Source organism: Bufo bufo, chromosome 5 (genome assembly GCF_905171765.1).
Source record: "Bufo bufo chromosome 5, aBufBuf1.1, whole genome shotgun sequence".
Taxonomy (NCBI): domain Eukaryota; kingdom Metazoa; phylum Chordata; class Amphibia; order Anura; family Bufonidae; genus Bufo; species Bufo bufo.
This window is the reverse complement of record NC_053393.1, coordinates 142,349,330-142,366,450: the sequence shown is the minus strand read 5'-3', so window position 1 is coordinate 142,366,450 and position 17,121 is coordinate 142,349,330. Positions and strand designations below refer to the sequence as shown.

Below are 17,121 nucleotides of genomic sequence, written 5' to 3'. Positions count from 1 at the left end.
TAATGACGGATCCGGCACTTATACACTTCAATGTAAATTAATACCGGATCCGGCATTCCGGAAAGTGTTCAGTCTTTTTGGCCGGAGAGAAAACTGCAGCATGCTGCGGTATTTTCTCCGTCCTGAAATGGCAAAAAGCCTGAACTGAAGACATCCTGATGCATCCTGAACAGATTGCACTCCATTCAGAATGCACTAGGATATAACTGATCAGTTCTTTCCAGTATTGAGCCCCTAGGACGGAACTCAATGCCGGAAAAGAATAACGCTAGTGTGAAAGTACAGTGTGGAAAGACAGGAGAGTTGAAAGGAATGGCTTACTGACTCCACAGCCCTGCGTTTAATACATTTGGCAAAATTAATATGGCAACGCAGACTCCTGTAGAGCCAACTTTAAAATTTTACCCCTTGATAAATCTTCTCCATTGGGTAAAAAAAAAAACTTCTCACAATAGATCAACAGTGGAGCTTTATTAACATTCTTATATCTATGGCCAGATAATTCCTAATTCCTTTGAACATATTTTCATTAGCAGGATAAAAACAGTACTGCTTCTTCCATGTCTAGATTAGCTGAGAGTGGCTAAGTAACATCCATCATTCCAGCCCTCCTCTGTTTAATGCATTTGTAAATTAAATTATATTTCGTCCTTCTTTTAATTTCTCCATTACCAGAGAACCAATTACTTTACGTTCTGCAGAATTCATTCACCACTTGTTTATCGCGGCCCTTTGTTCTTCCTATGAACTTTTCTCAGCATTGTTCTGTCTCCTTAACCAGCTCTACTCAAAAGACCTCAGAAACTGAGCAGAGCAGACAGCTGGCTATGGCTGCTCCAACTTTACTTAAAGGCAAAGGGTAAGTTTGAGACTGGGCTGTAGTGCTAGGATCTGCATGCAGTCTGGCAGAGCATGCAGGTGTGTAGTGGTAGTTCAATCCTGCTAACCTATACTAATGACAATGCAAAGTGCAGTATTCAAAGCTTTCATCACTTACAAACTCAGAAAAGGCAATTTACAAAAATCTTTGTCCTATTCTCCCAGCATTAACTTGATTGAAGCCTTGGTTTCTAATATTAACATTCATCACCATTAAAGCAACCTCTGGTTCTGGATAAGGCTAGTTTCACACTTGCTGCTGCGTCTCCAGCAGGTTGTTCCGGCACAGAACAGCCTGCCGGCATTGCTGGATACTGACGCCTTTCCACTGGTCCCTACCACCCGGCAACTATGCATACGCGAATTCCTGGCATTCTCTGCTGGAACAGCTTGCCTGAACAGCCAGACGCAGATATAAAATTAGCCTAACATTTTGACATAACGGGATAATTTATAGTTAAAGTATGATGCAGTCCTTTTTATTCATTCTGCTGCAAATCCACCAATTTCAGCTCTGCTGTGCAGTCACCTAAAATGGCCACCCACTTCTCAGACTACCGTATGCACAGTGTGCTTCAGTAGTCCGGGAAGCTCCTCCCTTCTGTCAGATGGCCCAAAAATAACATGGGGAGTGTCTAAGACCACAGGAGTACAGTGTAGGTAGGGTAGTCTGAGACACAACCCACTCCAGGAATGGGGGAAGGGTGTTGTGTCTCAGAATACCCTATCCACACTGTATGTTGGTAGTCTGATACACTGCCCCCATCAGTGATGGTCCATCTGAGAGCAGAGAGAAGTTTCTCTGAGTACTCAAATTTACAGCGCATAGGGTAGTCTGAGAAGCAGGTGGACATTTTAGATGAATGCAGAGGGGACCTGACATTGGTGGATCCATTGCAAAATGAATAAAATGAAGGACATAAGGTAGGTCCTGCCATGCCCGTGCTGCTGCCCCGTTTTTGGCCATTTCTGGTCCCTGCAGAAACAGGAAGTGGTTTGGTCCCATGACCAGCGTGGCCAGTCACAGGACTCAGCAGTCACATCAAGCAGATGTGACCACTGAGGAATGTGATTATCCACAGCGGGGATGGTACCAAGCCACTACCTGCAGCCAAGAACGGGGCAGCAGCGTGGACACGGTGGGACCGCAGACAGTTGAGTGTGTGTTTTGTTTTATGTGGCACCGGTTAGGACTATAGGGGTTGTAGGCTGAACAACTCCTTTAACTATGCATTCCTCATGTTATGTCAAATTTTTATCTAGAACTGTAAGGTTGCTTTAATATAATCATTCCATAATTGTCTGACATTAATGTGAGTCACACATTATTATAGGAATTGTCTAGGATTAAAAAAAAGGGCCCATTTCCCCCTGACCCCAGAAATAGAGCTTCTCCTGTCCGTGGCCTCTGTCTGTCATTACAGCTCAGCCCCATTCACTGGGATAGGGAGGAGCTGTAATAGCTGATACAGGCCATTTTATAATGTAGAATGCACTGTTAGTTGTCAGAACACTAAATGTGATTGATTTTACAATAATAGGAAGACCAAGTGGTTTTCGCAGAGTACTCAGATTCATGTCTGTTGTAGCCATGAGCGTTGTTGACAGCAGTGATGTGTCCTATGGGATTAAACAGGAGATCCAAGCAGTCATTACTATTATCATAGTAAAACCATGTCTTCCACTATCCGGTACTCCACTTGTTGTTGTCATACTCATCTTTTCTCACCTGATCAAGGCCAATTTGGCTGCAGAAAACAGGAGGCCTGAAGGTCAAGGTCTCGGAGACATGTAGTCAGAGTGGACGCATCTATCTAGTGAGAGCCCTCACCTCTCCACAAGAGGCGTAGATGCTGGTTTATGTAATAGTCCGGCTGCCTGCTTACAGCCTCTGAACAGCGGCAGTGCACTTATAATGAGGCTAACTGAAGCAGAGCGTTGGGCGTGAAGATGGCTGCTGTTTGAAGGACCAGAATATATAGACTTACCTAATGCCTTTCCACAACTGTCAACATTGCGTTTCCTGCCATGTTGTCTATATATAATAGCCATAAAAGTGACTATATGAAACCACGGTGAGTACAATATAGGAAATTTCAGCATTTGTCACCGGTAACTAGTGTAACATTTTACCATCCACCTTTGGCATCGATGTGTTTGGTCCTGGTGACTGTTTCTTACTAAATTGTGTGTAGTTTAGCTCATTGGGTGTTATTCAATTAAACTGCATATACTGTAGTGTAACAGCATGTACTAAAGTAATCAGGAAGATATAGCATGAAGGACAGAGGAGGAATTTATCAAGAGCTTTGCACCAGTTTTATACTCACAATATTTTGTGTAAAAATCTGCAATCTTTTGCTCTTTCATGCTTCTCTTGCTACTTTTCCATCTACACGTGAAGGAAAGTATTTTCTGGTTTCCACCAGCTTATAGGATTTATTGTAGTAAGACAGCTTTTATATTGGACATTATAATAATTATTTATGCATTACTAAAATTTTCTGGGTTTTCCAGGATTTTTTAACTGATGACCTATTTTCAGGATAGGTCATCAGTATCTGATCGGTGGGGGTCCAACACCCCCTGGCCATCAGCTGTTTTGAAAAGGCACCTGCGCTTCTGTGAGCAGCGCTGCTTTCTCACAGCTTACCAAGCACAGCGCTGTACATTGTATAGAAGCTGTGCTTGGTATTGCACTCAGCCCAATTTAATTACATGGGGCTGAGCTGCACCTAGGCCACATGAACGTGTCATCACTGGCCTAGGAAAAGCAGAGCAAACACTGCGGCACTACTGCGAACGCCACTGCCTTCTCAAACGGCTGATTGGTGGGAGTCCCGGGTGTCGGACCCCCTACTGATCAGATACTGATGACCTTTCCTGAGGATAGGTCATCAGTATAAAAATCTTGGAAAATAAATATGATGAATGCCTATGCTCATAAAGTTTGCAGATGATTACAAAGTGATATTCTAAGGGTGGCCATAAACATTTGATGAATATTGGGACAACCTACTGATTTTGGCAAAACTCGCCAATTAGTTTATAGGAGGGTGTCCCAAGTCTTCTCCGATTTTGGGAGAAAGAAGTGTTAGGCTAGTTTCACACTAGCGTTTGGGAAATCCAGCAAACTGTTCCAGCAGCTATATTTGTCGGGCCGATTCTTGGCATGTTTGCCAGGTTGCGGCCGGATCTGCGCCTGTCCCCATTATAGTTAATAGGGCCAGACATCATTCATGTAGTTTCCCGCAATGCCGGAACCAGAAAGATCTGTCAGGCTGTTCCCTGCCAGATCTCCTGACCGCTAGAGTGAAACTAGCGTTAGCGTGCCCATTCTGCCTTGATTGACACGCCTATCCTCCTGTGGAGTTAGAGATAGCTGTGCCAGTTGGGATGTCAGTCAGGACAGAATGGGCATACTAACAGCTAGGACACTGTGTGGGGGTTTCCTACGCCAGTCTTAATAAAAAGTGCACTGGAGCAAGATGCGCCAGATTTGTTAAGATGCCTGTGGTGACACATCTTCTGGCCTTCTGTGTGCCAGAAAATGAAATCTACGCCATTTAGGAGCAGGTGTAGATTGTAGCTACAAATTATGCCACTTCCTGGCTTAAGTTATAGTAAATCTGGTGGGCTATGGGAGGCTAAGCCCCCTCTGCTAAACCCCACCCTGATCAGTAACTTCCCTGTACAGCTGTGTGCTGCCTGAAGTCTGCCTGGCCCCATTCACTCTAATGGAGACCGGCGGAGATCTGGCCGCAGCACAGCAAATATGCTTAGAGGCAGCCGGACAAATACCGCTGCGGGCAGCGCATGGCTGTACACGGCAGTTACGGATCCAACAGGCTGTTCCCCTGTCGGAACGAGTAATGCCAGTTACTAAGGCCTAAGCAGTGCACACTGTTCCATAGCTTATTTTTCTCCCTCATATTAAAACTAATGATATAAGCACTGCAGGGTCACGGTTAGAGTGATATTAACAAACAGTATAATATGCTCATGGTGTAATGACTAAAACATTAGCGTCCTTCTCTGCTGCCTGGACTTCACTCTTCTGTGCGGGAGCTGAGGGTCTTTTTGTGGCATGCTTCTAATAGTATATTCCATTATATATTTTGCAGTACAGCTGGATGCCCCAATTAAAATATACACCGCATTGTCTATCTTTTTTAACAAAGACTGGCACATGTATGGAACTGTACAGTTGCATACATCTGAGGCATACCTTTGATGGCAGTGTACACTGAACATGGTAGGGCTCAAACCTGATGCTAACAGGGCTATAGTGATCCTAGGACTTTTCTGTGAAATATAAGATATATGTTTTTGTTCACACTGCTCGCCAGTTTGTAGAACTGAAGTTTGCAGATAGCTGAGCACGTGAGCTGTAGGAGCTAGTGCATGCTTCCTGTATCCGTATATCCTGACTGGAGGTGATGGTTTATTTGGCTGCATGCTATCTCTGCTCTCCTCACTTTCATGCTGGCATGTACACGTTATATTTTCCTTTGTTCTCTACTTTTACATTTAAGTCTTTCCCATTTCCAAACCATCCTTCTAGGTTACAGTACAGCCTGGATGTGGCAGACAGGCTGGCTGATGAACATGTTCTCATCGGGGTATATACCAATATGCTGCAGAACAACCTTTCACGGTTAGTTAAGGCTTGGAAATTGTCTTGTTTGTACAACACGGAGGTTGAAGCATATGATGGTCACTTGCTGAAGAAGCCAAGTCAGATGATGTAATTCAGCATGTTCTTAAGTGCCCCAGTTACTTGAAGAGATATGCATGTGTAAGAACGGGACTAAGCTTGCATCATGCTCTAGATACTCGGCAGTTTGGTGGCTTAGACTTCCAGATGTTGTTACATATTGTATAAGACACTGATACTCATCTCATTTGTTTAGAAGAGCAGTTAGATTTATTAATTTTTCTGTACCAAGCATTAACACTCCCAGTATGCATCATTTAGTGGCTTGGCAGAAATAAGCTCTTATGTACAGTATTTGCATTAGGGGAATATAGCAAAATCACAAATTTGAAGGATTCAATGAGCCTGATGTAGTCAGAAATCTTTCTACAGCCAAACAGCACCAATGCATCACAAACAGGCTACCAAAAACAGCCATCTCAACCACCTGACACAAAGTTAGCAGGACTTGCTGGGCCACCTTTACACAACAGATTTCAACAAAGTACAGTACAATACATGTGACAATGAGGTATTACTCAATTCCATTCACATCCAGTGGATAAAATTACTTGGATTTCTTCTGGAATTTTAATAGATGTCTTCCATTGCATTGTAAAGGTCTGCATTATGTTTGATACAGTAGGTGAACTGTTTCACTGCTTGGAAACATAGGGGCAGATTTACTGATCCTGCCTAATATTAAAGGGGTTGTCCGAGTTATAAAAAAAAAAGATATATATATATAGCACTGTAAATCTGATGGGCAGCAATATATAACTGAGCTAAGCAAGTTTTAGGTAAAATAAAATTATATTTCCTTATTTCCCTGGTCCTCTTCTGGCCCTTTGTTTACCTGCAATAACAACAATCTCTGCCCCCCCCCCTCCTTCTCTGCAATGGGAGTGAATACAAGTGCTGCCCTGAGTGACATGTCTGCCTGCTGGGATACTCAGCAGCATGTTGTATGTGTAGGACTAGAAGTCCCAGCTGTACAATGACACTGCTGATACACACAGGATCTTCTCCCCACCTGTTCTTGTGCAGAACTCCTCTAGTCTGTGGGTTCCTGTGCCCAGTATTTGTCTCCTCACTGCCTGCAGCTGCTCAGTAAAGCCTTTCGCCCTGAGTCTGTGCTCCTGAATGGGTTAATCTTTCCTGAAGTATACAGTGGGAGGGAGACACAGGGCAGACAGCAGCAGCAGACGGCAGAGCAGGGAGGTGTGGCCAGCACAGTGACGTCTTGTGCACGAAACATCATCAGAGCAGGGAGAGAAGCTGACATCACAGGTCATGTGACGCTAAGTGAAAGCTGAGAAAGGAGCAACTACAGATGCAGTAAGTGCATGGGAAACCTGTTACATTTGATTAGTTAGAAACCTACAAAGAACAAACAAATAACTCGGACAACCCCTTTAATATAATGTGCATCATTAGATTGTCTAGACTAAGTTTATACAACCTATTAGTGTGCTTACTTTGTGCCAGAGTTGTTGTATCATAAGACATGCCCCCTTTCAGATAACCTATGCCAGTTTCCAGTAAATTCATGACCCTTGTTGGATGGGGTGAAAAAGATGTTTAAGGCCTGGGCTTCAATACGACTTTTTGTAGCACGTGATTTTTAACTGTTGAATGACAGCTGCAGCCCTTCAAGACGATCTGTCTTGGCTATGTTAAACATAATACAAACGGATCCGTTCTGAACGGATGCAGACTGTTGTATTATCTGAACGGATTATCTGAACAGACGTTTAGCTCAGTTTCATCAGACAGACACTAAAACAAGCAGCAGTGTTTTGATGTCTGTCTCCAAAGCGGAATAGAGACTGAACTGATGCAAACTGATGCATTCTGAGCTGATCCTTTTCCATTTAGAATGCATTAGAATGCAATATGATCTGTTTTGGACCGCTTGTGAGAGCCCTGAATGGATCTCGCAAACGGAAAGCCAAAACGCAAGTGTGAAAGTAGACTAAACTGTGCTTCCCGCCAAAACACCACCATTCAAATGAATAGAACTGACTTTCAGTTGCAGAAAGTTTTCTGCAACAAAATCTGCCCGGGTGAAGGCAACCTTACAAGGGCAGATAGTCAGCCCTGTAATGAGCTGTAATTGACAATCACAGCACGTTAATCAACAGCCATTACCTGTACTTACAGACAGCAGTTATTTTCAGTTTGGGAGCAACTGATTTATGCACCACTAAAAAACTGATTTTTAGTGGTGCATAAAAGATACGATCAACCAACATATTAAAACATTCCCTTCAGAAATATAACATACGGGTTGACACACTTGTTGTGATCTTCACACAATGTAGAAATGTATAAGAGACTTTTCTAGCAACCAGCGATCTTCATAAAGCTTGGGATGACTGATGATAAATTACACAAACATATCATAGTACATATCAAAGTATAGAACACAATTGAAGCAAGCTTTTTCTGATTAACTGCTAGGTTAAGTTGCATTGCATTTAAGCCCCATGGACATAGCTGTAGTACAGTTATAGGGCCATAGAAGTGCATGGAGACTCACTGTATTTCAGGTGCGGACTAGCAATCGATCTTGCAGGGAAATTTCCCGGTGGGCCTATGCACATGGGGCCACCCGAGTCCTCCTCATAGCCGCTAGCTGAGCACATGAGTACATAATGATCTGATGCTCTCAGCATTAATTAATGCTAGGAGCATCAGATACATATGCACCTGGCTGACGGCCCCAGGTGCCCTCAAGGTTTCAACAATATCACCGTGGTCAAGATGGTAGTACCGTTGAATACTGTAGCAGGAGCGATACAGATAGTCCATAGCTCAGAATGTCTAAGGGAAGAACAACGCCTAAAAACATTATGACTACTACAAAAAAATCTTTGTATGTTTTCCAAAGAATTCACAGCAGTTTTTTCTGGAACAAGAGGTCCTGCTGGGCTTCCTATTCCACAGCAGAGTGTCACTGAGGCTGATCCACGATCATTTCCATTTTTTACTGTACCTGGGCAGTTTGATGTCTGGTGATGGCTCCCACAAAATGGCATTGTAATTGGATAAATTGCTTCCAGTTGAACCACACGGGTCAGCAATGGTCAGGAATGCCCCTGTGTCTATGAAGTCAGTTACCTTGTGTCCATCAATAAAGATGGCATTTTATTGGAGCTGGGTGCTATACACCCTAGGAAGAATTTCTACGATGCAGGGTCCATTGGTCCGCTGTGGTGGTGGTAGCTTTTCCTCAGGCAAGCTGAAGTGCATGAGATGTATAGGCGAGGGGGAAATGGGCAAAACTCCCTGTGCTTTCTGCTTGGGCAACTGGATTGGCCACAGCTGTAGCACTTACTCGTGGTCGGAATGGTGAAATGCCAGGATTGTTTAGCAAGGCGCTCATTGACCTTCAGATGGGTTGAGAGGCTAACTGGACTTGAAGTGGTCTGACTGTGTGGACAATATGTACAGGATAAGGGGCAAGAGGTAGATAATCCCTCTGATTTTTGTTAGGCAGCTGATCTGTATGTGGCCAGGCTGACAATGCTAGTAGCATTTCCTTTTTGAGACCTCTCCATGTCATGTTTGGAATTGTGAGGCCTCATAATTGTTTGAAACAGTTGCCATTGACCGTCAGATGGGTTGGAGGGTTGTAGGGACTGGAGGAGGCTAGGGTTGCAGGGGCATGCCGAGATTTATTCTCCAGCAGACTTTTCCACTGGGACTTGATGTTGAGGGCTTGTATAGCAAGGAATTTTAGCTTGTGTCTGGACTTGGACCAGATTCCAGCTTGAAGTGTATGTGGGGGAGTTACACCTGACAGAAAGAGAAGCCTGTGCTTGACTAAAAGCCAGATCAAAGCTTGAAATTACTTAGCCACCTCCATGCCCAAAATAGTGAAAAAAGTGAAAATGGACCTCTGTCCCATGTATCCTGTTTAGGTGGTCAACCCGGACACCCTGACACACTTGTAGTGGAGAGAGTTATAAGAGACTGTTTTCTTGCCACCATAGAATATGCCAAGTATCGTGATTCTCCCGAGAAGTGTAATCGTCAAACTTTGAGCCTTGTAAGCAACTGTGGTGTTATCTCCAATAAGCCTGTACACTCCATGAGAGAGAGAGAGTGTGTAACCTCAATGCTAGCTCCCTTAATCCTAAAGAAACACCTGTCAAATCTTGATTCAGTCCGCGTGAAAAAAAAGGGGTGGTGTCTGTAGCTGTGTAAATTTGTCACTCCATGGTCTCGTCGCACGCTCATCAAAGCCTCCCTACTACAACCAATACATTCTTTAACTCTCTAAAAGTGTTGCTTCACAGTCCAAGGTGCCCAGCACGCCACAATCCTCTTCTTTCACTGGAGAAACATTTTTCTGCTACCACTGCCAGGTAACTCATGAAGGGCCCCCTATAAAAACGTAACGCATTCTTTACCCTCAATGAAATCAATCATTTTGGGCCTCAACCCCAATATAAAGCGGAACAAATCCTCCACCCCAACGTGTAAGGGGGTCAGACTTTATAAGTATTATTGGCCATTGACAGCTACTTCAGTCCCCACAGGAAGATTATTCAGTGACTCAGTATTGAGTGAACTAATGCAATAGTTACAGTATGTGTCTCTCACAGAGGGCACATGTTTAGTGGTTAAAACACAGCAGTTATTTACATGGCACAGCACTTGGCTTAGGTCAGAATTAAGCCTTATTCAAACAGTGTTCGGTCAGTGATTTCCATTAGTGATTTTCAGCCAAAACCAGTTGCGACTCTAAACACAGACCAGGTGCAAATCTTTCCCTTAGACTTTATCTCTGTGAAGGCTCCAATCCTGGTTTTGGCACAGTGGAAGGTTTTCACTCATCCAGGTCATGGTAATCAGTAGTAATAAGTCAAAGAAACTGTTTTTATGTATGTGTGTATATGTATATACACTCACCTAAAGAATTATTAGGAACACCATACTAATACGGTGTTGGACCCCCTTTTGCCTTCAGAACTGCCTTAATTCTACGTGGCATTGATTCAACAAGGTGCTGATAGCATTCTTTAGAAATGTTGGCCCATATTGATAGGATAGCATCTTGCAGTTGATGGAGATTTGAGGGATGCACATCCAGGGCACGAAGCTCCCGGTCCACCACATCCCAAAGATGCTCTATTGGGTTGAGATTTGGTGACTGTGGGGGCCATTTTAGTACAGTGAACTCATTGTCATGTTGAAGAAACCAATTTGAAATGATTCAAGCTTTGTGACATGGTGCATTATCCTGCTGGAAGTAGCCATCAGAGGATGGGTACATGGTGGTCATGAAGGGATGGACATGGTCAGAAACAATGCTCAGGTAGCCCGTGGCATTTAAATGATGCCCAACTGGCACTAAGGGGCCTAAAGTGTGCCCAGAAAACATCCCCTACACCATTACACCACCACCACCAGCCTGCACAGTGGTAACAAGGCATGATGGATACATGTTCTCATTCTGTTTACGCCAAATTCGGACTCTACCGTTTGAATGTCTCAACAGAAATCGAGACTCATCAGACCAGGCAACATTTTTCCAGTCTTCAACAGTCCAATTTTGGTGAGCTCGTGCAAATTGTAGCCTCTTTTTCCTATTTGTAGTGGAGATGAGTGGTACCCGGTGGGGTCTTCTGCTGTTGTAGCCCATCCGCCTCAAGGTTGTGCGTGTTGTGGCTTCACAAATGCTTTGCTGCATACCTCGGTTGTAACGAGTGGTTATTTCAGTCAACGTTGCTCTTCTATCAGCTTGAATCAGTCGGCCCATTCGCCTCTGACCTCTAGCATCAACAAGGCATTTTTGCCCACAGGACTGCCGCATACTGGATGTTTTTCCCTTTTCACACCATTCTTTGTAAACCCTAGAAATGGTTGTGCGTGAAAATCCCAGTAACTGAGCAGATTGTGAAATACTCAGCCTGGCCCGTCTGGCACCAACAACTATGCCACGCTCAAAATTGCTTAAATCACCTTTCTTTCCCATTCTGACATTCAGTTTGGAGTTCAGGAGATTGTCTTGACCAGGAGCACACCCCTAAATGCATTGAAGCAGCTGCCATGTGATTGGTTGACTAGATAATTGCATTAATGAGAAATAGAACAGGTGTTCCTAATAATTCTTTAGGTGAGTGTATATATATATATATATATTTATATATATATTGTATTTTTTTTTCTTGATGTCTCGCTAGTCATCTGAAATTGGCTGTGTTTAATATTTTTGTCCGATAGTCGGACAAATGTTCTTTCAAAGATAGATTGTTTGTGAACTAAAGATCTTTCTTTGAAATATCATTTTTTAGAAAGAGTTTTCATCTATTGGCCAGTTTAACTGAACATGTATGACCAATTTGAACAACTGTTACAGCCAATATGGACTGCAATGTGTATGGCCGTGTCTGTGAAACAATCGTTTAACTGCTGTTCAACCATCAAACAGCTTCAATCTAATGTGTATATGTATGGCTACATTTAGTCCTACATGGGCATGTATGTACACTGCTCAAAAAAATAAAGGGAACACAAAAATAACACATCCTAGATCTGAGTTAATTAAATATTCTTCTGAAATACTTTGTTCTTTACATAGTTGAATGTGCTGACAACAAAATCACACAAAAATTGAAAAATGGAAATCAAATTTTTCAACCCATGGAGGTCTGGATTTGGAGTCACACTCAAAATTAAAGTGGAAAAACACACTACAGGCTGATCCAACTTTGATGTAACGTCCTTAAAACAAGTCAAAATGAGGCTCAGTAGTGTGTGTGGCCTCCACGTGCCTGTATGACCTCCCTACAACGCCTGTGCATGCTCCTGATGAGGTGGCGGACGGTCTCCTGAGGGATCTCTTCCCAGACCTAGACTAAAGCATCTGCCAACTCCTGGACAGTCTGTGGTGCAACGTGACGTTGGTGGATAGAGCGAGACATGATGTCCCAGATGTGCTCAATTGGATTCAGGTCTGGGGAACGGGCGGGCCAGTCCATAGCATCAATGCCTTCGTCTTGCAGGAACTGCTGACACACTCCAGCCACATGAGGTCTAGCATTGTCTTGCATTAGGAGGAACCCAGGGCCAACCGCACCAGCATATGGTCTCACAAGGGGTCTGAGGATCTCATCTTGGTACCTAATGGCAGTCAGGCTACCTCTGGCGAGCACATGGAGGGCTGTGCGGCCCTCCAAAGAAATGCCACCCCACACCATTACTGACCCAATGCCAAACCGGTCATGCTGGAGGATGTTGCAGGCAGCAGAACGTTCTCCACGGCGTCTCAAGACTCTGTCACGTCTGTCACATGTGCTCAGTGTGAACCTGCTTTCATCTGTGAAGAGCACAGGGCGCCAGTGGCGAATTTGCCAATATTGGTGTTCTCTGGAAAATGCCAAACGTCCTGCACGGTGTTGGGCTGTAAGCACAGCCCCCACCTGTGGACGTCGGGCCCTCATATCACCCTCATGGAGTCTGTTTCTGACCGTTTGAGCAGACACATGCACATTTGTGGCCTGCTGGAGGTCATTTTGCAGGGCTCTGGCAGTGCTCCTCCTGTTCCTCCTTGCACAAAGGCGGAGGTAGCGGTCCTGCTGCTGGGTTGTTGCCCTCCTACGGCCTCCTCTACATCTCCTGATGTACTGGCCTGTCTCCTAGTAGCGCCTCCATGCTCTGGACACTACGCTGACAGACACAGCAAACCTTCTTGCCACAGCTCGAATTGATGTGCCATCCTGGATAAGCTGTACTACCTGAGCCATTTGTGTGGGTTGTAGACTCCGTCTCATGCTACCACTAGAGTGAAAGCACCGCCAGCATTCAAAAGTGACCAAAACATCAGCCAGGAAGCATAGGAACTGAGAAGTGATCTGTGGTCACCACCTGAAGAACCACTCCTTTATTGGGGGTGTCTTGCTAATTGCCTATAATTTACACCTGTTGTCTATCCCATTTGCACAACAGCATGTGAAATTGATTGTCACTCAGTGTTGCTTCCTAAGTGGACAGTTTGATTTCACAGAAGTGTGATTGACTTGGAGTTACATTGTGTTGTTTAAGTGTTCCCTTTATTTTTTTGAGCAGTGTAGTTCCATTATTTGCTTTTTATTTGATAAATCCGATAGGTAGTCGAAATTGTATATGCTTTTTAATATGTACCTTTCTGATGGTCTAGTGGCCCAATGACAATGCATATAATCATTAACAAGAAGTGTTTGACTACATTTTATGATCAGAGCATCATGGAGTGTTTTGAGGAGTGTTTCTAAGAGCAGAATAAAGTAGTCATCATCACTGTCCAATTAAGAATGAACCTGCTGCACAATGTACTCTCATTGTTTACATTGTCAAGTCTGAACTACTGGGGATATGATACATACAAACCCATAGGGCTGCCTGCTACTATACTGTACTGTACTATAAAATTATATTTATTATCATGTTGTGTTTGTATAGACTATTATACATCCCCACAGAACAAATTGCACTAAATGCTTTATAAACCGGTAATTATATTTTAAAGGGATGTTCTGAGATTTTGATACTGATGACCTATCCTTTGGACAGATCATCAGTATCTAATCGGTGGGGGTCCGAAACCCGGGGCACCCGCCGATCAGCTGCTTAAGAAGGCACCGGCGCTCCATGCTTACCAAGCACAGCGCCGTACATTGTATAGAGGCTGTGATTGGTATTGCGCTCAGCCCCGTTGAAGTGAATGAGGTAGAGTGTGATACCAAGCTGCCACACTGGTGCCTTCTCAAACAGCTGATCAATGGGGGTCTGACAGAGGATAGGTCCTCAGTATCAAAATCTTGGAAAACCTCTTTAACAATCTCCTTAATAAATCTCAGTTTTTTGTCTGGAGCACATTTCAGTTGACATTACTCTTTGTTGCAGTGGAATTATCATGAATGTGGAAGCGCCATTCACTGTTTTATTATATAGTAAGTTTTAAGGTGTAAAATATTTATTTTCCTCATTTTCTTCCTCTGCTAAATTTCTTTGTACAGAATGCTTGACAGTCCCAGCCGCCTAGATGAAGAACATAGATTGATCGCCAGATATGCAGCGAGGCTGGCAGCCGAGACCACTTCATCAGTAAGTACATTTCTTCTAGAATAGGAACATGAAAAAGTTACATTACTGTTAGGACTTTCTTTGTGTGCTTCTTTTGTTTCTATAGTTTTCAATATCTATTTTTACAGTAATTTTATATAATTATAATATATAATACTTTTACAGTATTTTTACATTATTTATATTTTGAATTACTGTAGCAGTCTCAGTGTGAACCTTTAGATTCTACCATATCCATTGTGATAGTGGAGTATATGCTAGGACCAGATGGAAGTGCTGTTAATAAAAATATTTCAGGCTTGAGCTTGGGATGATGTCTTTCCCTATTAAAGGGGTTGTCCGGGCTTTTACTATTGATGACTGTCCTCGGGATAGGTCATCAGTAACAGATCGGCGGGGGTCTTACACCCGACAGCTCATGCAGTGTGCACGTGCCGTCCCCCTTCTCTCTTTCTGTCCACTGCTGCAGTCTATGGTTTTTGCAGAGGCTTCAGATGGGGATTTGTCCCATGCCCAAGCCTGAATTATTTTTATTGACAGTAACTTCTGTCTGGTCCTAGTGGACTTGGACATCCCAATAAGATACTACAATGTAGCAATCATACTTACACCTTTTGAATATACTGCATTTTTTTTATTTCCCAACTAATGTAAAATATTTCAGTTACTAGAATTTTATAATCCATGACCCCCTCAACCTAGCCGCTTTCTGTTCAGTTGTCACATAAGACAGGACACCATAGGGGGCAGAATTGTATATCTGTGAAAACCAAGTTGTCTTAATGATTTCAAGTTGACATGACAGTTGGTTTCTGCTGTGAGTCTGATACTAGAGGAGGACGGCAGATCTGCTTTGTTGGGTTCAAATGAAACCTGCGGGAAAGAATAGAATGATTTCTTTACCTGACCTGAAATATAATTCAAATAAAAACTAGAATACGTAAACACATCTCAGATGTACCGCATTAGAGGACTCGCAATGTTTCAGCAACCAGTTTACACCTTTAATTCATAAAGGCGATACAACAGCATTAACGGTACAAGGAATTACTGCGGCCATAAGGGGTGGAGATCATAGGAGAAAGCTCCTCTACACAGAAGCTTTCTGGATGTTCCAGTTGGGAACTTGTTCCCCCACAGGTCTAAATAAAAGGCATGACCTGATTTTGCAATATCGCTGACAAATTTTTCCTGCACTAAGTGGAAAAAGGTTTTTCATGTATGTTTTAATTATATGCTTTTTGGAATTTCTAATAATAAGAATCGTGTTCAGATTGTAGCCGTAATCCTCAGGGATAGGTGGAATGGGGGTATATAGGAAACGACTAATGTTAGTTATGTATGTCATGAGTAAGGACCAAAATACAAGGGTCCGAAACGCGTAGACCGACTATCCTGCATTTGTTGTTGGAATTTTTTAACCGCTTGGAATAAAGAATCCTTTGTTATAAAGAGCTGGATCCCACACTTCTTTTCATTTGCAAGGATTATTGTCTGAAATAAAGCGGTATCTACACTGAAATGTACAGGTTCTTCTAAAAAAATTAGCATATTGTGATAAAGTTCATTATTTTCTGTAATGTACTGATAAACATTAGACTTTCATATATTTTAGATTCATTACACACAACTGAAGTAGTTTTAAGCCTTTTCTTGTTTTAATATTGATGATTTTGGCATACAGCTCATGAAAACCCAAAATTCCTATCTAAAAAAATTAGCATATTTCATCCGACCAATAAAAGAAAAGTGTTTTTAATACAAAAAAAGTCAACCTTCAAATAATTAAGTTCAGTTATGCACTCAATACTTGGTCGGGAATCCTTTTGCAGAAATGACTGCTTCAATGCGGCGTGGCATGGAGGCAATCAGCCTGTGGCACTGCTGAGGTGTTATGGAGGCCCAGGATGTTTCGATAGCGGCCTTAAGCTCATCCAGAGTGTTGGGTCTTGCGTCTCTCAACTTTCTCTTCCTAATATCCCACAGATTCTCTATGGGGTTCAGGTCAGGAGAGTTGGCAGGCCAATTGAGCACAGTAATACCATGGTCAGTAAACCATTTACCAGTGGTTTTGGCACTGTGAGCAGATGCCAGGTCGTGCTGAAAAATGAAATCTTCATCTCCATAAAGCTTTTCAGCAGATGGAAGAATGAAGTGCTCCAAAATCTCCTGATAGCTAGCTGCATTGACCCTGCCCTTGATAAAACACAGTGGACCAACACCAGCAGCTGACATGGCACCCCAGACCATCACTGACTGTGGGTACTTGACACTGGACTACAGGCATTTTGGCATTTCCCTCTCCCCAGTCTTCCTCCAGACTCTGGCACCTTGATTTCCGAATGACATGCAAAATTTGCTTTCATCCGAAAAAAGTACTTTGGACCACTGAGCAACAGTCCAGTGCTGCTTCTCTGTAGCCCAGGTCAGGCGCTTCTGCCACTGTTTCTGGTTCAAAAGTGGCTTGACCT

General features: G+C 43.2%; 1 protein-coding gene across 16 annotated transcripts in view; it reads left to right on the top strand.

The window, feature by feature from the left end:
* Window positions 1-17,121, top strand: part of DTNA (dystrobrevin alpha) — a 328,281-nt gene that overhangs the window by 268,524 nt on the left and 42,636 nt on the right. For 10 of the 16 annotated variants that reach the window (XM_040432328.1, XM_040432339.1, XM_040432331.1 and 7 more), the window contains 3 exons: window positions 782-859; window positions 5,444-5,536; window positions 14,584-14,671. In XM_040432328.1, the coding sequence (XP_040288262.1) occupies window positions 782-859; window positions 5,444-5,536; window positions 14,584-14,671 (259 nt within the window). The remainder of the gene's footprint in view (window positions 1-781; window positions 860-5,443; window positions 5,537-14,583; window positions 14,672-17,121) is intronic. The other 6 variants (XM_040432338.1, XM_040432336.1, XM_040432340.1 and 3 more) reach the window with 2 other exon arrangements.